The sequence below is a fragment of the Schistocerca gregaria genome, chromosome 8, assembly GCF_023897955.1.
Source record: "Schistocerca gregaria isolate iqSchGreg1 chromosome 8, iqSchGreg1.2, whole genome shotgun sequence".
NCBI classification, from domain to species: domain Eukaryota; kingdom Metazoa; phylum Arthropoda; class Insecta; order Orthoptera; family Acrididae; genus Schistocerca; species Schistocerca gregaria.
In genome coordinates, this window is record NC_064927.1 from 77,090,826 (window position 1) to 77,114,154 (window position 23,329).

General features: G+C 39.7%; 1 protein-coding gene across 2 annotated transcripts in view; it reads left to right on the forward strand.

Moving 5' to 3' along the window:
* LOC126284742 (carbohydrate sulfotransferase 8-like) overlaps nt 1-23,329 on the forward strand; it is an 88,034-nt gene that overhangs the window by 63,369 nt on the left and 1,336 nt on the right. The window contains exons 4-5 of one of the 2 annotated variants that reach the window (XM_049983883.1): nt 779-968; nt 18,003-18,274. In XM_049983883.1, the coding sequence (XP_049839840.1) occupies nt 779-968; nt 18,003-18,274 (462 nt within the window). The remainder of the gene's footprint in view (nt 1-778; nt 969-18,002; nt 18,275-23,329) is intronic. The other variant, XM_049983884.1, reaches the window with a different exon arrangement.

The following is a 23,329-nucleotide window of genomic DNA, read 5'->3' on the forward strand; positions in this document are numbered from 1 at the left end:
GCTTGTATACTGGATATCACATACACCAGTGCTAAACTTGCAAGTGATAGTCTGACGGTTTCTGATGACAATGGAAAATAGTATTGCCAAAAAGCTGCAGATTCTTCACAAAGCAATGTAAGAAAATTCCTTTGAAGAATAAAACTAATTTTCAAGCTATTTATATGAGTTGCAATTAAGTATGTTCCACCACTATTTTGACAATTAATTCATAACGTATGAAGAGTGACCAGTGCAGACTAGCTGTGAATCACTAGCTAAGAATGACAGCCCTTGTCTACAATGCCTATTTAAAGCTGCACATTGGAAATTTTGTACAAATAATTTATGAAATGTTACAGTACAGACTAATTACATATTGTTAATGATGACAGGTATTCTAAAGACAATTGATGACTCTTTTTAACTATCAGCTGGTTATGTTTAAATCATGTTAATATTAGTTTCTGTCTTAGAAACAAATATTTAGGCTCACAATATTCTAGTAACCAAGTCTTATATTGAAAATATTTAATGTTTTCCTGGTAACAGTATATATTTTTGGATACAACAAAATCAGGGCTACAAAATGTTAATAATGAGTATTTGAAAAGTTAACGCTCTCCAACTTGTACATTCTTGCATTTCTTACAACAACATATTTGAGTAATAATATTTTCTAAACTATAAAATTTTGATAGAATACAAAGTGCTGTGATGTAGCAAGTGTTTAATCATGTTCATACTAACAAATTTGTGTAGATGTAATCTTGGATACTTCAGAAAATTATTCTTGTAGGGCCTTTTTATTTTTCAGGAAACACAATATATCGTGGTGTCCCTTATACAAAGCAGCATCCACAACATGGTTATACCACTTGTGCGTATTGGCTGGATATTCGGAGGAGCAGATAGTGAAAAGTCACAGGCAACTAAGTGAAATTGCCCGGGAAGCTTACCCAGAGCTGGAGTATGAAGATGCTGAAAAGGTCTTTCTGAATTATATCTACATTTAAATGTTTACTTTATTTTCTTACCATTAGATTTCTGGCAAGCTCCATGGTTCAACCTCATAATATTATAATATTTTTCAAATCAATTCTTAACAGTGACACCATTGTGGAAAATATATTTTAGATTAATTTCTTTGTGTAAAACACTGCCAACTTCTTGTAGCACCAAGCAAGACGGCAAAAAGCATTCAGAATTAACCACAGCATTGATAGGTATATTATGTCACTGTCATCATCATCATTGTTGTCAGCATACTGTTGTCTTCAGTCTGAAGATTGGTTTGATGCAGCTCTCAATGTTGCTCTATCCTGTGCAAGTCTCTTCACCTTGGCATAGCTACTGCAACTATGGACAGCACCTTGCAGTGTCCTCAATGCATCCAAAATGTCAGTGGTCAGAAAAGTGTTCTGAGTCTTTGTGAGTGCATTATATTGTAGCTAAGTTAATCTGAATGTGGTCAAACTGTTGGTGCCCATATGCTTCTGTAACCTAGGTAGTCAAAGTTTCTGGTGTTTCCAGAGGCACTGTATTGAAGATTTATATCACATACAGGGAAAGTGAAAAAACATCATTTGCTAAGTCACGACATGGATGACAGTGTGTGTTGAGTGGACATGACAGACAGTTATTGAAGAGGACTATGACAAAATTACAACTACAGACTACAGCTATAGATATCACAAAAGAACTGAATGCCACACTCGCACACCCTATCAGCACAAAAGCAACTTGAAAGGAGCTCCACAAGTAAGGAACTATAGTGCAAGCTGGAATTCCAAAACCACTCATCAGTGATGCAAATGCTCATGACAGGTTTTGTGCCCAAGCCACAAAACCTGGAATATGGAGCAGTGGCAAAATGACATTTGATCATCTGAGTCTTCTTTCACAAATGTTTGCATGCCAAGAGTGAAACACAGCAGAGGTAAAATGATGATTTGTGTATCCATTTCCTGGTATTCCACAGGGTCCATGGTTACTCTTTAAAATCTTAGTACTGCCAAGAATTATGTGACCATTTTGGCTGATCAGGTCCATCCCATGGTACATTGTTTGTTCCCCAATGGTGATGCTGTATTATAGGATGACAGGGCCCCTGTTGCACAACTTGCATCATCCAGGCATGGTTCTATGAACACGAGGATAAATTGTTGGATCTCCTTCCCATGGCTACCACAATCACACAATTTCAATATCATTCAGCCTTAGTTGTCTACTTTGGAGAGATGGGTTTCTGATTGTTATCCATCTCAATCATTGTTACCTGAACTTGACACTATTTTGCAGGAAGAATGGCATAAGATTCCCTGGAAAACCATACAAGACATTCTGAGACAACTGGAAGCTGCTTTGAATGCAAGTGGCTGTGCTTCAATGTGTTAGGTCTGATAATGTGTTGTTTGTGTTCTTTACATATCTTTTACACCCCTATACATTCAGACTTAAATTGTTTACAGGACCACAATCTCGTTTGTGTGTGTGTGTGTGTGTGTGTGTGTGTGTGTGTGTGTGTTTTTGTCTAATCCCACTGAAGGCCTTTTTGGCCAAAAGCTTATTTCTTTGACAGTCTTTTTGTTGTGGTTGTGCCTATCTGCAACTCAGCAACTCCGTTATCTGGTGGTGTGTGTGTGATCCCACTGAGGGCCTTTTTGGCCAAAAACTTATTTCTTTGACAGTCTTTTTGTTGTGCCTATCTGCAACTCAGCAACTCCGCTATCTGGTGGGTAGCAACTATCCATTTCATAGCACTGTCATTATTCCTTCCTGAATTTTCCATTGTTTTATATTAACAAATTTCTCTTTTTCAGAAACATTCCTTGCCATTGCAAGTCTCTACATTATATCCTCTGTGCTTTGTCACTGTCAGTAGTTTTGCTGTGCAAATAACAAAATTCAGCCACAAATTTTACTGTCTCATCATTGTCTCAGCATCTCTTAATTTAATTGGAATATATTATTAGATTTATATACACAGATTTATTTTTCAAACAGTCATCTACCTCAGTTGCTTTGTTTTGTCTTAGATCTTTCAGCACTATGTCAAATTCTTCTCACAGTAACGTATTTCTTATCTCATTTCCATTTACTTCCTCTTGTCTTCCATAATACTGTCATAAAGTTCACTTTCTCTGTGTAGACCTTCTGTATATATTCCTTCCACCTTTCAGCCTCCCCCTTCTTTTCTTATAAATGGCTTGCCATTTGGGCTCATTGATATTCATACACCTGCTTCTCAGTTCTCCAGAGGTTTCTTAATTTCCTGTAGGTGGCATTTATCCATTCCATAACCATCCATGTTTCTCCTCTAGTTATTCCTGTGTTGCCATTTAGCACTTTTTTACAATAAATTTTTAGTAGTCTGTATTTTCATTGCTCCTTCGTTTGTTTCATTCTTATATTTTTCATCTTTTGCCAGTTACATTCAGTACCTCATATATGATCCAAAGACTTCCACTGTGCCCTGTCTTTTTGTCTAATTATTGCCATCCCACTTTCACTATCCGCGTTCCTCATTTGTTTTCTAACATTTCAGTTAATGGCTAGTTAATTGTCCCTCTTATGCTCTTAACAAAACTCTGGTTCTTTCATTTTGCCAAGGTCCCATCTCCTTAATTTGATGTGTTTTATTCATTCAGGGATCAACTTACAATGATATAGGATTTTCCATCACATTACAGTGAAAATAAATAGCTCAAAACATTCATACACACAGAATACAAAAGTAAATTAAAGAGACAAAGGCAATAACTAATGAGGAAGCAGAAGCACTGAGTTACCCATAAACATGCACAAAAGAAAGAAAACTTATTGGCTGTTGTAACCCTATAGTGTCAGCACACATAATCAAACAGCACACAATAAGAGTGCCTCCGTGGCCCACTTAGGTTGCCTCACAATCTGGACCAGATGGCACAATGAGTGCAGCACAATGGCCGGCACAACGGGCCCTCGGCCTCCGTTATGTTTACTTGCTTATTGAATGCTCACCTATGGGTCTATGTTTTGGTTGTTCTATAATTCAGATTTTGTAGTGTTCTATACTACATTCAGTGTTATTGTGGATCTCTTCATATGGAAGCAGAACAAAACTTTATTGGTGTTACTCCTGGTACTGTGTCTATACATCATTCTTCAGTCTCTTGTTAAAAACACTGAGCTCTCACTAACTGGTAGCAGGTTCTCTCAGTAGCACTAAACAGTTTGGCAGCTTGCACCACCATTGGTGCAACCCCTACTATTTCCTCCATATGACGATTGTGCATAATACTGAGATACACACGAAAAATGCCTTTTGTAAGATTTTTCTAACTTTTCGAGCCACCAACCTCACTTTGTGTATGGTTGTGTTTTTATCATGGATTTTTCCTCATGTTTATCACCTTTTGTGTCAGCTGGCTCCTCTTCAGGAACCTGCCAGTCTATCTTTTGATGAAATATGCCAATTGCTCTCTAATTGTCATTTCAAACATACTTATACTATTGCTGCTCATGTTCAGTTCTACCATTGTCAAGAGTGGCCACAACAGTCATACAGAGCTCATGCAAAGGAACTTTGTGGATTTAGCCATCATCACCAGTTTGTTACTGAGGTCCACTGGTACTCGTACGCAGATTCAATGGTTCGTGATGCTATAATATGCCTGACCCCTGACAGAAATGTCTGCAAATGTGCTTTACAATGTCAAAATTCCTCTCTCACAGTTATATTGAACACTGCTCCATCTGTTGAACTATTGTTTTGTTCAACATGAGCAGTCCGCATGACCAAAGCATTAGACAATGTGTAACCACTGTACAAAAAAAGACATATCACTTCTGTATGCAACTCTCAGCCTCCTTCACCAGAAATGAATATGGGTGTGAACAGTGTTTTCCAAGTGAAAACTCTACATTGAAGTGTGTGTGGTGGACAATATTTTGAATGTGCAAATAGATGCAGGTGTAGCACTGATTTTGTTAAATTCTCATACCTATGAGGATATTGGATCACTGGTGTTGTCCCACTTATCTCGTCGGTTGGTGAGTAACAACAAAAAACAAATATCCGTATTGGGAAAGTTTTCTACTTATGTAGTGCACAAAGTAGTTGTTTGACCTTCCTTTCCAGTAGTGAATGATGCCAGCACTGAAAACTTATTTGGGTTAGACACCTCCAAAATTTTTGGGTTCACTTCTTCTTATGAAGTGCATCTGGTTTTGGATCAAGTTCCACACCAGTTACTGGATGTGCTCTGCTTGGAATATTCCTCTCTCTTTTTGGAAAGGCTCACGTCACAATGAAACTGATGGCATGTCCCCAATGTTTGTGTCACCCTGTTCCCATAGGTTTATGAGAGCAAGTCAAACTAGAACCAGATCACCTTATGTCTTTGGGCATTATCATGCCCGTCTCCTCTATTGAATGGTCTACTCCATTGGAGATGTTAAAAGCAAGAGAATGAGGAGAATTACTATCATGCAATATCATCTTGATACATGATGCTTTTGTAAAATAGTCACATTGTAATCATTTACTGTAACGTAACAGGGTGTTGTAGTTGTCTCTTTTCATTATTATCCACTACACTTGAGCCCTCCTAGTAATGCTTAATTGTGTCATATGCATTGCTTATGAGGAATATTTTAACTATTTTTTCAGACAGATATATTTTAGCACTCTTTTTCATCTCCTTGGGCAGTTTTTTCTAGAATTTTATTTCCTGATAGAAAATGCCATGTTGAATTTTTTGCTGCTCTATCTTTCTGCAATTTCTGCAGTTTTACTCTAAAGCACTCTGTCGTCAGGCCATGAGTGGCCTACCGGGACCATCCGACCCCCGTGTCATCCTCGGTGGAGGATGCGGATAGGAGGGGCGTGGGGTCAGCACACCACTCTCCTGTTCGTAAGATGGTTTTCTTGACCGAAGCCGCTGCTATTCAGTCGAGTAGCTCCTCAATTGGCATCACGAGGCTGAGCGCACCCCGAAAAATGGCAACAGTGCACGGCGGCCTGGACGGTCACCCGTCCAAGCGCCGACCACACCTGACAGTGCTTAACTTTGGTGATCTCACGGGAAATGGTGTATCCACTGCGGCAAGACCATTGCCTTCAGTCTTACTCTGAAGTTCATAATCAATAAATAATGGTCTCAGTCAAATCAGCTAATGGAAATGTTTTTCAGTTTAAAATCTTCTTTCTAAATATCTGTCATATGATTATACAAGGATGGAAACTTTACTGGTGGCAACTATTTATTTTACAACTTATACCAAATAGATACACATTTCAGAGTTTTACAGCTCTTAAAAGTAGTCAACAGCTTTGTGTACAACCCATTGCCAATGATGTGGGAACTGTAGGATACTCTTAGCACTGCCAGCTGTGTAAATAGTTCAAATTGAGTAATCTGTTGCCATATGATTCCTTTAATTCAGGAAACAAGTTGCAGTCACAGAGGCTTAAGTCTAGCAAGTGTAATAGTGGTCCAATCCTTTCTAGCCAGTTCCACTGATTGAACAAATTGCTCAACACGAGCCATATGCGCTCAAGCATTGTCCTTCAAAATAATGAGTGAGTCCTACAGAAAGTGTTGTCACTTCTTTCTGTAAGTTGTCCATTTGTAGAAAATAGTCTGCATCCAGCACAGAGAAAGAAGATGACATTTTTTCTGCAGGACCTGCCTGTCATTTTGCTGACAGTGCTCAGGCACAAAGGGCCCAAATTGTGACCGATTTGTTCAATTGATGCGACTGGCTGGGAAGTGTTGCAACACCACCTCACTGCCTGGACTTAGGCAATTGTGGCTTCAACTTGTTTTCGAAATTGAAGGAAATACCTCATGGCATTCACTTCAAAACTGTTACAGAGAGTCATATGGCAATAGACCGCTCCACTCAAAGTTTCAACACAACTTGCACAACTTCCACATTGCTGGCAGCAGGTTGTCCACAATGCTGGCAGCAGGTTGTCCACAATGCTGGTGACTACTTCAAAGGACAGTACAATTCTGAAACACTTATCTATTTTTTATAATTTGTAAATAAAGAGCTGCCACTATTAATGTTCCAACCTTCATACAATCTATCTGACATGTTCAGATGTCTCCAGGTATCTTATCTTCCACATGTTGATCCAACTTTCATGATTGTTATACAAAGTGTTAACAATGAAATTTAAATGGTCTACTATTTTTACATTTCTTCATTTTCCTATCAAATTCCAGCTCCTCACGAGAATTAAAATTGTACCTCCCTCAGCTATCTGAAAAACTTTCTTTTCATTATTCTTGCAATTACCCCATCATCTGCAGAGCTAGTAGGCATGTAAACGTGTACAATTGTTGTGAGTCTTGGCCTTGTCTTTATCTTGGCTGCAATGAAGTGTCCACTGTACTGTTAACAGGATTTTGTGTTCCAGTTTTCTTATTCATTATATCTACTCTTGCATTACACCCATTAGATTGTGAGGTGTTAAACCTGTACTCACCTGAACTTCCTCCCACTATACTTCAATAATTCCCACCAATTCAGACTTCACCCTATGGATTTCTCATTTTACATTCTCTTGCCTACCTGCCTGAGTAAAGGATGAAACGTTCCATAGTCATAAATATAGAACAGAAGATATTCAGAATGAGATTTTCACTCTGAAGCGGAGTGAGTGCTGATATGAAACTTCCTGGCAGATTAAAACTGAGTGCCCGACCGAGACTCGAACTCGGGACCTTTGCCTTTCGCGGGCAAGTGCTCTACCATCTGAGCTACCGAAGCACGACTCACGCCCAGTACTCACAGCTTTACTTCTGCCAGTATCTCGTCTCCTACCTTCCAAACTCATTCTGGAAACATCCCCCAGGCTGTGGCTAAGCCATGTCTCTGCAATATCATTTCTTTCAGGAGTGCTAGTTCTGCAAGTTTTGCAGGAGAGCTTCTGTAAAGTTTGGAAGATAGGAGATGAGATACTGGCAGAAGTAAAGATCACTTGCCCGCGAAAGGCAAAGGTCCTGAGTTCGAGTCTCGGTTGGGCACACAGTTTTAATCTGCCAGGAAGTTTCAACAGAAGATATTGTTTCCCATTATGATATCCTTCTGAGTAATCAGGAGATCCAAATGGGGAACTACCGCTAGAATATTTTAACCAAGAGGATGCCTGCATCAGTAACCCATGCAGTTCAGCCGTATGCCCTTGGAAAATATAATGACAGTAGTTTTCCCTTACTTTCAGCCATTCAAAGTATCAAAACAGGAAGGTACTGTTGCAAGACCAGGTCAGTCTGTTTTCAGGAACCATCAAGGGGTCGACAAAAATAATGGAAATTACAAAAACACAACTCGTAATCACCCCTAAAATTGTGTAAGGTAACAGTTGGTATTAAAAACAGCTTCCAGTTATCTTGGACGGAATAAATACAGGTCCTGTGTGGTTTTCAAGGAATGGTGGTAAATTCATTTTTGATGATAAAGGTGGTAACAATAACGCAAACTTCTCTCTAAAGAAGAACATACAGGCTCTATAATATTGAGATCTGGTGACTGCAGTGGCCAGGGGAGATGTTATTGGTTGATTTTGGAAAGAAGACTAAACAGCAAGGTCATTGGTCCCATTGGATTAGGGAAGGATGGGGAAGGAGTTTGGCTGTGCCCTTTCACAGAAACCACCTGGCATTTACCTGAAGTGATTTAGAGAAATTACCTGAATTGGGATGGGTGGATGTGGGTCTGAACTGTCCGAACGCAAGTCCAGTGTGCTAACCACTGTGCCATCTCACTTGGTGGGAGATGTGACAGTTCATCCTTGTGCTCACAAAACCAGTCCTGGCTGATTCAAGCTGTGTGAACAGGAGTCCTTTCATCTTGGAACACAGTGTCACCACTGGGGAACGAACATTGTATGATGGGATGGAACTGATCAGCACAAATGGTCACACAATCATTGGCAGTAATATGAGCTTCCAGAGTAACCATGGGGCCAAAGGAATACCACAATATGGCTTCCACATCGTCACAGAAGTGCCACCATGACTTGCTCTTGATAGTAAGCAGCCTGCATCATGGAATTAGGATGGTGTTTGCCAGGTGTGAACTTGACCAGAAGCTGGAAACTTTCTTCCATTGCTCCACACTCCAGGTTTTATGACTCCAGCATCACATTTCCCTATTACGTGCATTTGTATCACTGATGAGTGGTTTTGGAGTTCCAGCTTTCTCTGCAATTCCTTGCTTGTGGAGTACCCTTCGTGTTGCTTTTGTGCTGACTTCATGTGTGCAACATTCAGTTCTACAGCGACATTTGCTGTTCTCCTCTTATTTTTATCACAATTCTCTTCAAAGACCATCTGTGGTGACTAATCAACACACTTCTGCATTCTGACTTAGTGGATGATGTTTCACCGCTTTCCTTGTATGTGGTATCATTCTTTGATGCTGTGCCTCTTGAAATACCAAACACTTTGGTTATCTTGGTTACGGAAGCACCCACTACACAAACACCAACAATTTGACTACATTCAAATTGTCTCAGCTTTGCATAATGCACTCACAGCTACACAGAACACAGTTCTGACCACAACTGCCACTTGAAACATAGAGAGTGCATTACACAGGTGCAGTTAATGGTCAAATACAACAGCACAACCTGCAGGTTTGGCTAGAATCTGCATCTATGTTCAAGCCATGGTGTTTCCATAGTTTTGTTCAACCCCTTGTGTTAGTATGGCCTCTATCCAGATAACCCACCGATGAAGTTGCCCCATGTGGCAAGGTGGGAATCAAAGGAATCAGTGCTAGCTGCATCTCATCTCCCGACCACCTCTCATGTTGCTGCAAGGTATCACCAGTGCTTTTAACAGTAGTCATATAAAAGACGCCTTCCACCTGATGGTGCTGGAGTAGCCATTGATATAAGTAGTCAATAACATGCACTCTTAAGATTGGCACAGAAATTGTAACATTTTCATTTAGATTGTCAGTCACAGTCATTCTTATTAATACAGCCCATAATAAATGAAACAGTTCAATGTCTGTATCCTCTAATTCAAATTCTAATTGGTTTGTGACTTTTTCTTGACTTAACAATGATTAGGCCATTCTATTGGACAGCCATTTCCAAATTCCCTGACCACATAAAACAGTTAATAAATGAGAAAATATCTTCAGTCTGGGTTGCCTGAGACTCATCCAAAGTTAGTCCATGTGTAAAAGAAATCAGCATAAAGACAAGCAGAATTAAACACACAACAGCTTCACTGTTACACTCACCTGCATTATGTTGCCACACTGATTTCAAAGAGCACCACCTCTTACAAAAGCCTCTTAAACGGTCTCAGAATCCTTACACTCACTTCCCAGTGTTCATCAGCAGTTTTTATCCCTTCTAATAGAAATATTTTCCAGATAAACTGCAATATACACTGTCCCGGAATAAAGTAGCAGAAGTCTTCAATAACTTCCCATGAGCCAAATAAGAAATTAAAAATACAATTAAAAGTATTTCTTACTAGTGATTCCTTTTATGTGCACTACAAGCAGCAGTGTTGATTGCAGACAGACATATATTTTTGCCTTATTGTTCCTGTCTTCACTGTTTCTTCAGAAGACATATCATTGTGTGTCTTGCATCCCAAGTAGTTAAACCACTGCTGGTACAAAAATCTTTTTTGTGAATCACTATTGTATTTATATGTTTAAGGTTCATCTTCAGTTCCTTTAGATAGCTACAGATCACCATTTTCAGCTAATAGTGCCACATCATTATCCAGCTGCACCTAATCTTCCTTCCATCTGCTGAACCTTTCTCTTTTCCCTGAAAACAGTTCTTTAGTGGGCATTACAGATAAACAATGAACAATGAGAGAGGTAAATGGCAGCAGATTCCCAGGCTATCACATCCAACCCTAGTGCTACTGATTGTGGCCAAAAATATCTCTTGTTACTCAATACTGTCCAAGCCTAGAATGCATTAATCTGCTGCTTCAACAAGATTATGACTTCCTAACATCATACTCTGAAATGAGGTCCATTATGTCTGGAATTTTGCTCACCACACCTAGAATAGCCACTGGCTCCAAAAGCTTATGCACTTCCAAATCATATATACAGTCATGGAAAAAAGTTGCAACACAACAAAGGAGTTGTGTGGCATAAAAAAAAGTTGGTAGGTGTGTGTATCCATCTGACAGATGATGTCTATTCAGATTTCATGCCAGTCACGTAAGAATGGTGCTGAAGGCACCATTATGAGAATACATATGAGCCTTTAAATGTGCACCGTGATAGTCATGAGCATTAGGTAGTTACCTTCAAGATTAGACGTGTATGAGTTGATGTTAGTCAAGAATGCCTTTAAGGAGACAAAGACGCCATTATCAGCACCTCACTGAGTTTGAAAGAGGTTGTGTAATAGGTCTACAAGAAGCTACCGTATTTACTCGAATCTAAGCCGCACTTTTTTTTCCAGTTTTTGTAATCCAAAAAACCACCTGCGGCTTAGAATCGAGTGCAAAGTAAGCGGAAGTTCTGAAAAATGTTGGTAGGTGCTGACACAACTAATATTTTATGTTATTTTAAACCTGTTTACAGGCAGGCCAGCAGCAGCATACTACGCCGCTCTTTGGCCTCAGAGAAACACAAAAGATACAAATTAAGACAATTAGAGAAAAAAATACGGTGGACATATAAATGGAGACAAACACTTTTCATGGTGTGGGTTCCTGTAGTCATGTCCTAGTTCATGAACCACGGGCAACGTATGAGTGGCCAAGTAAGTAGTCCCGACAGTCGGGACACCAGTTACTTTGGAATAAGGCTGGGCATCTCGGACATATTCTGAGTCGTGGTCACCTTTGTGCTCATACGCCAAAGACTACCAAATCCGCCGGTTAGTCCCTCAGCCGTTAGGGGTAAAACTCAATGGGACATGAGACAAGTAAGGCTAGCAACCTGCTGCTTCCCTGGTACTTTAAATATGATGCTGGCAACATTCAAAATGCCTCGGACCTCTTCCAAGGTGACGGAGTCCCATCTCTAACTGACAAACCAGGGACTCCTAAGATACGTCTTGGCAAACAAATGGTAATGAGAAGGGGAGCTATTAATATCAATGGGGGCTACCGTGGGAAGAAGGTAGAGCTGTCAGAGGCTGCAAGTAAGATGAGGCTGAACGTTTTAGCTGTTAGTGACATTCGGGTAAGGGGTGAGAAAGAAGAGGAAGTGGGAGAATACCAGGTCTACCTGTAAGGAGTCAAAGCAGAAATAGCACAATGGGGTGTAGGGCTTTACATCAGGAAAGAAATGGAACCCAGTGTAGTTTCAATAAGGTATGTAAATGAACGACTGATGTGGATAGATTTACAGTGTCCATCAAGAAAATTAAGATTGTGTCAGTATATTCGCATTGTGAAGGGACAGATCAAGATAAGATGGATAGTTTTTATGAGGCACTCAGTGATGTAGTTGTTAGAATAAAGGACAAGGACAGTGTTCTGCTCATGGGGGATTTTAATGCCAGGATTGGAAATCGAACAGAAGGGTATGAAAAGGTTACGGGTAAATTTGGAGAGTATATGGAACGGGAAACAACTCTTGGATTTCTGTGCCAGTATGGGCTTAGTAATCACAAACTCCTTTTTTAAACATAAGAACATTCACCGGTATACTTGGGAAGTCATGGGAACTAGATCTGTCATTGACTATATAATAACAGACCAGGAATTCAGGAAGTCTGTGAGGGACACACGTGTATTCAGGGGATTCTTTGATGACACTGATCATTATTTAATCTGCAGTGAAATTGGGATTGTGAGGCCGAAAGTGCAGGAGGTCAAGTCCATATGTAGTAGGATAAGAGTGGAGAAACTGCAGGATAAGGAAATCAGGCACAAGTACATAACAGCGATCTCAGAAAGGTACCAGTTAGTTGAATGTAGTCAATTCCAGTCATTGGAAAAGAAATGGACAAGGTACAGGGACGCAGTACTAGAAGTGGCTAAAGAGTGTCTTGGAACAGTAGTGTGTAAAAGTAGGATGAAGCAAACAGCTTGGTGGAATGACACAATCAAGGCAGCCTGTAAAAGGAAAAAGAAGGCGTACCAAAAATGGCTACATACTAGAACTCAGGTAGACAGAGTTATGTTGAAGAAACAAAACTAAACAGATAATTGCAGCATCCAAGAAGAAATCTTGGGAAGACTTTGGAAACAGGTTGGAGACTATGGGTCAAGCTGCTGGAAAACCATTCTGGAGTATAATTAGCAGTCTTCGAAAGGGAGGTAAGAAGGAGATGACAAGTATTTTGGACAGGTCAGGAAAACTGCTGGTGAATCCTGTGGATGCCTTTGGCAGATGGAGGGAATATTTTGAAGAGTTGCTCAATGTAGATGAAAATATGATCAGTAATGTTTCAGATTTCGAGGTAGAATGGGATAGGAATGATGACGGAAATAGGATCACCTTTGAGGAAGTGGAGAAAATGGTCAATAGATTGCAGTGCAATAAAGCAGCTGGGGTGGACGAAATTAAGTCGGAACTCATCAAATACAGTGGAATGTCAGGGTCTTAAATGGCTACACAGGATAACTGAATTGGCCTGGGACAGGTTCCATCAGACTGGACAAAAGCAGTAATCACACCAATCTTTAAACATGGAAACAGAAAAGATTGTAACAATTACAGAGGTATCTCTTTAATCAGCATTGTGGGTAAAATCTTCTCAGGTATTGTTGAAAGGAAAGTGTGAGTATTAGTTGAGGACAAATTGTATGAAAAGCTGTGTGGGTTTAGGCCTCTTAGAGGTTGTCAGGACCAGATCTTTAGCTTACGGCAAATAATGGAGAAGTGTTGTGAGTGGAACAAGGAATTGTATCTATGCTTTATAGATCTAGAAAAGGCATATGACCAGGTTCCTAGGAGGAAGTTTTTGTCTATTCTACGAGATTATGGGATAGGAGGCAAACTTTAGCAAGCAATTAAAGGTCTTTACATGGATAGTCAGGCAGCAGTAAGAGTTGACGGTAAATTGAGTTCATGGTTCAGAGTAGTTTCAGGGGTAAGAAAAGGCTGCAACCTGTCTCCACTGTTGTTCATATTATTTATGGATCATATGTTGCAAACAATAGACTGGCTGGATGAGATTAAGATATGTGAACACAAAATAAGCAGTCTTACATATGTGGATGACTTAGTTGTGATGGCAGATTCGATTGAAAGTTTGCAAAGTAATATTTCAGAGCTAGATCAGAAATGTAAGGACTATGGTTTGGAGATTAGCATCTCCAAAAGGAAAGTAATGTCAGTGGGAAAGAAATATAAACGGATTGATTGCCAAATAGGAGGAACAAAGTTAGAACAGGTGGACGGTTTCAAGTACTTGGGATGCATATTCTCACAGGATGGCAACATAGTGAAAGAACTGGAAGTGAGGTGTAGGAAAGCTAATGCAGTGAGCGCTCAGCTACGATCTACTCTCTTCTGCAAGAAAGATGTCAGTACCAAGACTAAGTTTTCTGTGCACTGTTCAATCTTTCGACCAACTTTGTTGTATGGGAGCAAAAGCTGGGTGGATTCAGGTTACCTTATCAACAAGGTTGAGGTTACAGATATGAAAGTATCTAGGATGATTGCCGGTACTAGTAGATGGGGAACAATGGCAGGAGGGTGTCCACAATGAGGAAATCAAAGAAAAACTGGGAATGAACTCTATAGATGTAGCAGTCAGGGCGAACAGGCGTCGATGGCGGGGTCATGTTACATACATGGGAGAAGCAAGGTTACCCAAGAGACTCATGGGTTCAGCAGTAGAGGGTAGGAGGAGTCGGGACAGACCAAGGAGAAGGTACCTGGATTCACTTAAGAATGATTTTGAAGTAATAGGCTTAATAGCAGAAGAGGCACTAATGTTAGCACTGAATAGGGGATCATGGAGAAATTTTATAAGGGGGGCTATGCTGAAAGGCATAATCAGTCTTAAATGATGATGATGATGATGCAACACTTTTTAAAATACATGGAGCCATTCACGGGCGTAGAGTCCAAGATAAAATTTGTTCAGACAGTTGCACACACATATAGATGAAAATTGTAACACGCGAACATAGGTGCACAAAACGAATAACACTGAACCACTTAAGCACAAACGACGGCACACACAGAAACATGAGGCATTGATCTCCGGCGCGCGAATGTCAGGGGAGATAGGGCGGAGAGAGGAAGGGTGAGGGGAAGCCCGGGGGAAGAGGGGTGGAGGAAGGGGGTGGGGAAGGAGAGAGAAGGGAGGGAGGGTGCCAAAAGGAAAAGACACAGGAAGTGGGAGGGGAGGATCAAAGTTGAAAGGAGGGGTAGATAGAGGGGAGGAGGACATCATCAGGGAGGGGGAGCTGGCGGAAGCCACCTTGGGAGAGGGTAATGAGGGTGGAGAGATGGAGACCAGGTGGGACGTGGGAACACAGGCGCGGCAGCCGGTGGGGGTGGGAGAGGATGGGCGAGACAAGTGGGTGAGGAGGGTCGAGTTTACGGGAGGTGTACAGGATCCGTATCCTTTCAAGGAAAAGGAGGAGGTGGGGGAACGGAATGAGATAGTACAGGATCTGTGTGGGGGAGGGGAGACAGATGCAATAGGCAAGGCGGAGAGCATGGCGTTCAAGGATTTGAAGGGATTTATAAAAGGTAGGGGGGACGGAGATCCAGGCCGGCTGGGCATAACAAAGGATAGGGCGGATGAGGGATTTATAGGTGTGGAGTATGGCTTGAGGAGATGGAGTTGGGAGTGTGCCTTGGCTTGGATTGTGCGGAGATGGAGGGTCCAGGAGAGGCGACGGTCGAGGGTGACGTCAAGGCACTCGAGGGTGGGGGAGTGTCACAACTAACTTCTGCTGTCGAATATATATAGCGCTACACAGGCATGCTTCGCAGGCACAAAGATAAATACTGGCGCCAAAACCTCTGTGTCAGTAAATAAATTTTTAAAAAAGGTGGAAGACGAGCTTTTTTTCCTCCGCCCCGAGTTTCGATCACTGCATTTTCATACATTATCCATCAAAATGAATACAAATTCCATATTGTTCATCTTCAAATGTTGCAGCATTTCAATGTACTATGAAAATCCGACTGGCAAGACTGTTAGGGATGTTTGTCAATATGGCCACCTCTATGTTCTGAATTTATCCCTACCTGTGAGAAGAGATGGTTGGGTTGCTAATAGGAACTTTTATGAATTGTGAATCACAGGCAGTATTCTCTTCACCATAAGAATAATATGAATATAAAAATTTTTCCACATATTCTTTTGTGTTTGCTGCTATCTCATTTAAATTCTGTCTGCCTAATAAACTACGAAACTAGAGTGAGACAACCACAAACGTGGAAGAATATACATATCATGTCATGTTTATATTGTATTATTCTTATGCGTAATAGTGATACAGTCAGAAATGAAACACGGCAATTGACTAGATTTTTAAATCTAAGATGACTCTAATTTCCGTGCAGAATGTAATGTACTAAAGAGGCGTCTGCAAAGATTTTCGCTAAACTCTCGTTCAGAACATCTTCTATCATACAAAGTCTATTATTTGGTTCTTGTTGATCATTATCAAAGAAAGCAGCAGTCTAAGTAACAACAAATAGCAGTCTCTTCCCATTGTTTCGCTAATGAGACAATTCCTCTCTCTCTCTCTCTCTCTCTCTCTCTCTCTAATCATGTTGAGCATATGGCTCTGGTGCATTGTACTGCATTTGTGTCAGCAATTCGAGCAGCAGTTGGCACAACAGTGACAAATCGGTTACTTCAAGAACGTCTCTGACCCAGACACCCTGTAGCATGTATTCCACAGACCTAAAACCACTGCTTATTATGACCTCAACAGTGTCAAGCAAGAGGTCATTGGAGGGCGGGATGGAACTCTGTTATGTTTTCTGATGAAAACTGGTTCTGCTTTGATGCCAGTCCTGATTGTATGTAGATTAGGAGGCCAGTTGAGGGTAGGCAACCAATCTGTCTGCTTGTCTGACAGACTGGACCTATAGCTGGAGTTATGGTCAGGGGTGCAATTGTGTATGTCAGTAGGAGCTCTCTTATGGTTATCCCACACACTCTGAGTGCAAATTTATATGCCAATCTGGTGTTTCAAACTGTTGTGCTGCCATTCATGAACTGTATTCCAGTTAGTGTTTTCCAACAGGATAACACTCACACATATACCACTATTGTAACCCAATATTCTCTACAGAGTGTTGACATGTCACCTTGGCCTGCTTGATCACCAGATCTGTCTCTGATTGAGCACATATGGGACATCACTCCTGTGTCATGCACAAACAGCATTAACCATCTCTGTATTGACCAGTCAAGTGCAACAGGCATGGAACTCCATCCCACAAACTGAGATTTTTGCCACTTGTGCAACACAATGCATGCATGTTGGAATGCTTGCATTCAACATTCTGGTGATTACACCTGTTGTTAATATATCAGCATTTCACATTTGCAATTGCTTATCTCTTGCTTACATCAGCCTATGATCTTGCAGTGTTAATCACTGCATATGTTACCTAGACAAATGTATGCCTGAAATTTCATTAGTCTGCATTAATTAAATTATGGTGTTGTGATTATTTTTTCCATTAGTGTATGTATTCTCTCTTGATGAGTAGACTCTTCATCTGTCCGTATTATAATTTAGAACACTGATTATTTTCAATGAATCTTGTTACTACTTTTTGTAGTGCACATCACAATGAAAATCTCAAAGGTAATACAGTAATTATTATGGACACTAGTGATGAGTATATGTAACTGGTTTACAGTATGCATGTCATATCAAACTACAGATTATGTTTAATACAATTATGCATGAAATTTCTCAATATTCATAATCTAGCTGCCTTTTTGTGGAATATTTCTGTTCTTCCTTGAGGAACCTAACATATTACCTTGTTTTTTTGTTTTATTCATATGAGTTCTTTGACTGATTTTCTTTTTTCTGTTCACATAAACATCAACTACACTATGAATAAACTAATTGCATATTTATCCACAGGCATTCTTGACAACACTAAAGTTGTTAGTTGTTCGTCATCCATTCTCAAGAATTCTGTCTGCTTATCGTGATAAACTTGAGAATATGCAAACTGGTGCTGAGCATGGAACGAAACATTACTACCTGCGCTATGGAAGACAAATAGTAGCCCGTTACCGACATGGAGGAAACTCAACTAAAACTATGAGACTACTGAAACCAGGGCAGTACATGAGAGATGCTGCACTACCAGAGCCTGTTGGCATTGAACCAACATTTGAGGAATTTGTAAGGTTATTTGATTCTTAATTCTAATAACATTATGGTACAAAATGTTTTATAATAACAGACTTTTGAGATACCAGTTGTTAAGTGGCACTAGGGCTGTAAAGCTATGTGTACTCTAAAATAAAACATTCTCAGTTTTCAAGGAACATCAATTCGAATAAAATCCTCAAATGCTCCAGCATTTTATTCAAACTGATGCAGCTTGAAAACTGAGAAAGTTTTATTCGTGTATGCCGTCACGGAAGACTTGGACACACATGTGTACTCTACACGTACATCCATATTCTGCAAATCTCTTTGGAGTTTATGGCAGAAGATATTTCCATTGCACCAAATATTATGATTTCTATGTGTTCCATTCACATACAGATGATGAGTAGAATAGTTATTTAAATACCTCTCTGTGCACTCTAATTAATCGAATCTTAATTTTCAGTTCAAATGACAGCAATACATAGAGGTACATTATACAGGGTGTTTCAAAAATATTTAATCATTTTCACAAGACTACAACTTCCACTTGGATGAAGACAGGAACCTTGCATGGATTTCAGTTTGTGCATACGACTACAAAGCTTTTGTTTTCAAATCAACCATCCAAACTTGCAACGGTATAAAAACTAGATGCATGTAATTCCTATGTTGAGTTACTTTTCTTCAGTTGCATGTAGGATCCAGGTTTTGTAAGGTTTTGCAAGCTGACATGTTTATAGATGACTCTCAGTCTGGCATCCTGTGATCAGTTTTATGTGATTGTTCAAATTTAAACTGCACCATACACATTCTCCCAAACATTTAATGGAAGTGATTGCTTCCAGTGATTGTTATGCGATTGTGTAATCATACAATAATGGTCACTCTGCCTATTTATGCACAAAGCACATTTTTTATGTTGAGGATCAACTGCCAATCCACTATACCATTTACATATACAGGGTGTTTGTTTCAACCTGAGGCAGCTAAATACCTGGAAAATAATGCATCGCATAAGAAAAAGTGTTCTAGGGGAGAAGTTACTATTAATAAAGAGAATACCTGTCTGTGCTGCAGCTGCCCACCTCCTAATAATGACCCCCTCCTGTGCGGATGGAGTCAACATTGTGTTTTCAAATAGCACCCCCCCCCCCCCCCCCCCCATTTTTATTGCATATTTGAGTTCTATGTCAAAAAATATGTACAGTTTACTCAAACCATTGTTTCCCATTCATGGCAGATAGTGCTCTAATTGACAAATATCAGGTGTATTTTCTTTTGCAATTAAGAACCAATACTAACTCTGTATTTCATTTAGGATGTAAATGTAAAGCTTTGTGATTTAATGGTTGCTACTGATATTCAGACATTACTTGAGTAGTTGAAAATGTGAATGTGCAGTGCAAATGATATGGTTATACCTTGAAATCTCTGGAAAATAAGCTACCTGTTTGTAATACAGTTTTCTGTTCCCTGCAGGGTTGAGTTAGGTGAGTCTCCAAACCATCAGAATGTTCTTTGTTGGGGGCCACCCTCAAACCTTGCCATCAGAGTGATTCATTTCAGTGTGTGCTCCTATCCAACTGCTGTAACTCCCATGTTAGCTGCAATGAGGCTACTGAGAGAATACAAACCACAATCATATTGTACTGCACAATCAAATTTCCAGCTTTAAAGTAATTTTTGAACATAAATATCTACTGTTAGTACACAAAGGTTTACATTTACGTTGCAAATGAAATGTAGAGTCAAATGCATTGGTTCTTAATTGCAAAAACAGGCATACTTGATATTTATGATTACAGTGCCATCTACTATGGATGGGAAACAATGGTCTGAGTAAGCCATAAGTCTTTTTTGGTGTGGAATTCAAATATGCGATAAAAATGAGGATTCCCATTTGAAAACACAAAATGGACCCCTTGCCCACAGGAGGGGTGGGTAGGAGGTGGCCAGTTGTAACACAAACTGTTATTCTCTTTAGTAATATCAACTTTTCATCTAGAACATTTTATTAGTATGATGCTTTGTTTTTGACATATTTAGTTGTCTCAAGTTAAAATAAACACCTTCTATTTTGTAAAAAGTAATGTTCCTATAACACTAACTTGGGCTATGTCCAAAGTTACTATTCTCACACAGCTGGTCTGATATTCTACACATTCACAGTTAGTTCATTAGATGACAGTATGGAACTGTATTGAACAACCCCAGGAAGTCGAGGAATTCAGCACTGTGCTGGCAGTTGATATCTACCATCTTTTGGATCTTGTAGTGTAGTGAGATCCAGTCAATGACAGTACTGTTTATATTTCATCAACCAGATTCCATTTAATAACTGTGTTACTGTGCAAAGATGAAGTAAGTAATCTAGGTCATAATTCTATTTAAGAGCTTGAGAACTAGAAAACACTGAACTCATGTTTTGGATGGGCTATGTTCAAATCCCCATCCAGTCATCCAGATTATGGTTTTTATATAGTTTCTCCAAATCAGTTAACATAAATGTCTGCGTGTGGCTTTTGAAAAAGCTGTGGCTTATTTTCCTCCCCCATCCTTTTCCAATTTGACACTGTGCTCCATTGCTAATAACGTCATCTAAATGCAACATAAAATGCTTACTACTCAAGCACCACATGTACTACAACTAGACTCATCAAAACAAAAAACATCCTCATTTCTGCTGAAGGACCTATGCCGAGAAACAGGCAGCAGTGGGGAAATGCTGTACAGGTATAGCACACTGCCAAGTTAACCTTTGCCTTTATATTCATAAATATTCCTTTTCATGAGAGTCAGCTTGTGTAGGGTTAATATTTATACTGTTCATTCAGAAGACTGTAAAGTTCTGAATTGTGAAAAAATAAAAAAAAAATAAAAATTAAAAAAAAGGGAAAGAAAACTAAATCAGCAGATTGCACCTAATCCTCTGTTACTAAGAATAGCTTGGAAACTGTTCTTCTCAGTGTTCTCAATTAAATGAAATTGACAGGTGCAAAGGAAATTTTGAGCTACACCAAGGAAGAGTTACACGGTTTGTTTTAGTTTACAGTATACATGTCACTTAGTGCATAATGCCAAAAACTCTATGATGCTGTTTACAGATAATGCCATCATGTGTTAGTTTGGTCTCAATGCCAGGAGACTGTGGTGAGCTGCAGAGGATTGATGACTGGGGCAGGGTCAGGCAGTTGACCCTGAACATAAGTTGTGCATAGGTGGACAAAGAAGTCTACTACTGTATGGTTACACTAATGGTGACAGACTGGTGGAAATAGTAATGTGTGAATATCTGGGAATGATCTCAACTGGAAATACAAATAGTAGAGAAAGCAGATGCAGGACTGAATTCATGGGGAGATTCTTAATGACATGTATTTCATTCACTCATTCAATTGATTCTTGAGTATTACTTATCAGTTACGGGCCATTACTTGGTTGATTTAACAGAATACATAGAGAAGATCCAACAAAAAGTGGTATATTTGATCACATTATTATTTAGTAAGCACAAGAGAATTATGGAGACGCTCTACAAACTCTAGTGATGATCACTACAAAAGACATGTTTTGTATCATGGAGTGACTTACTGTCAAAATTGAGAAAGACTTGGACAGGGACATACATCACATAAACTGCCTATGATGAGAACTTCAGAGCAGTTAAAGCTCATATGGATGTTTACTGCCAGTTCTTATTCCCATGCACCATTTGCAAATGGAATAGGTAAGGAGGGAAATAATGATATGCCAGACATACCCTCTGCTACACATCGTAGTGTGGCTCGCAGAATACAGATATAGCTGTAAATGATTTCTCAAAGAGATAATTTGGCAGTGAATATGAGAGCACAAGGGTCACTCAATAAATTATGTCCCACAATTTTTTTCTCAGAATATATTCTTAGATTTGTATCATTCAACATTTGTTTGGTGTGTGCTTTTTTTTACGTAGTCTCCATTGTGTTCTATGGTCTTACACCAGTGTTATGTATGAGTGTATATTCCCTTTTGACAAAAGTTGTCATATTGTTCTCATAATGATGTTTCTACTGCACAAATTACACTCTCATAATTTACAAAGTATGTCCTATGCAGAGAATCCTTAAGTCACCCAAACAAATGGAAATTTGAGTGCCAGGTCTGGGAAATGTGGTGGTTGAAGCAACAACCAATTTAGCGACATATTCCTGGGTTCTGAGACTTTTGCACAGGTGAGACTGTCCCTCTGGAGCAAGATATTTGGTCTGGCACCCATGGAGTTGTCAAAATTTGGGTGCATACAGGGGAAACAACAAGAAAAACGGATTATTTAAGAGGTTAAAGTTGTCTATATTGTCCAATTTTGGCTAAAGTTTGACATACCTTGTAGTCTTCAGCTAACCACTAGCCATTCAGAAGGGTCATGGCAATTGATCAGTGATCGGGCAGACTCCAGAAACCAGTAGGAGAGAGATAAAGAGAGAAAGGAACACATTGTTCTATACTGAGAGCTGGGATTGGAGAGAGCGAATGCCTTTCAACAAACACTTTGGACTTATTCCTGCAACCCTGTTGGTCATTTAAAAGCAGTGTGGGGATACTTTTGTCAGTAACATCTCTTTTCAGAAAAAAAAAAACACTTTTATGCTGAAGTATGGCATGCAGGCCTTGAGAGGTGCACTAGATGTGAATTTAAATCCGAGGAAAAATTTCTGAATTAACAACAAAATATTCCAATACTTCCTGGCAGTGGCTTGCACATTTCTTTTTTATTCTTGTCAGACCAACACATCAAAAACAGTTCTCTAGTTTGTTCAGAGTCTTCACATATGCCTCTGAATTAATTGTTGATCCTTTTAGCAACACGTTCAAAAGAATAACGCCATCACATCCCAAAAGTCTGTCATCCTGACTTTGCCAGCAGTGGGAGCATCCTTGAATTTCTCCTTTTTTCTGATTTCAGATGGTACATCTGCAAGATTCACCATGTTGAAAGCAGTACAATTTTCTGCACTTTCTGACACTTTAACTCTCTTCATCCGTTGCCCAATAGCCCTCCTATCAACTGCTCCTTATCACACAAATGTTTGTGGATGTTGACTATG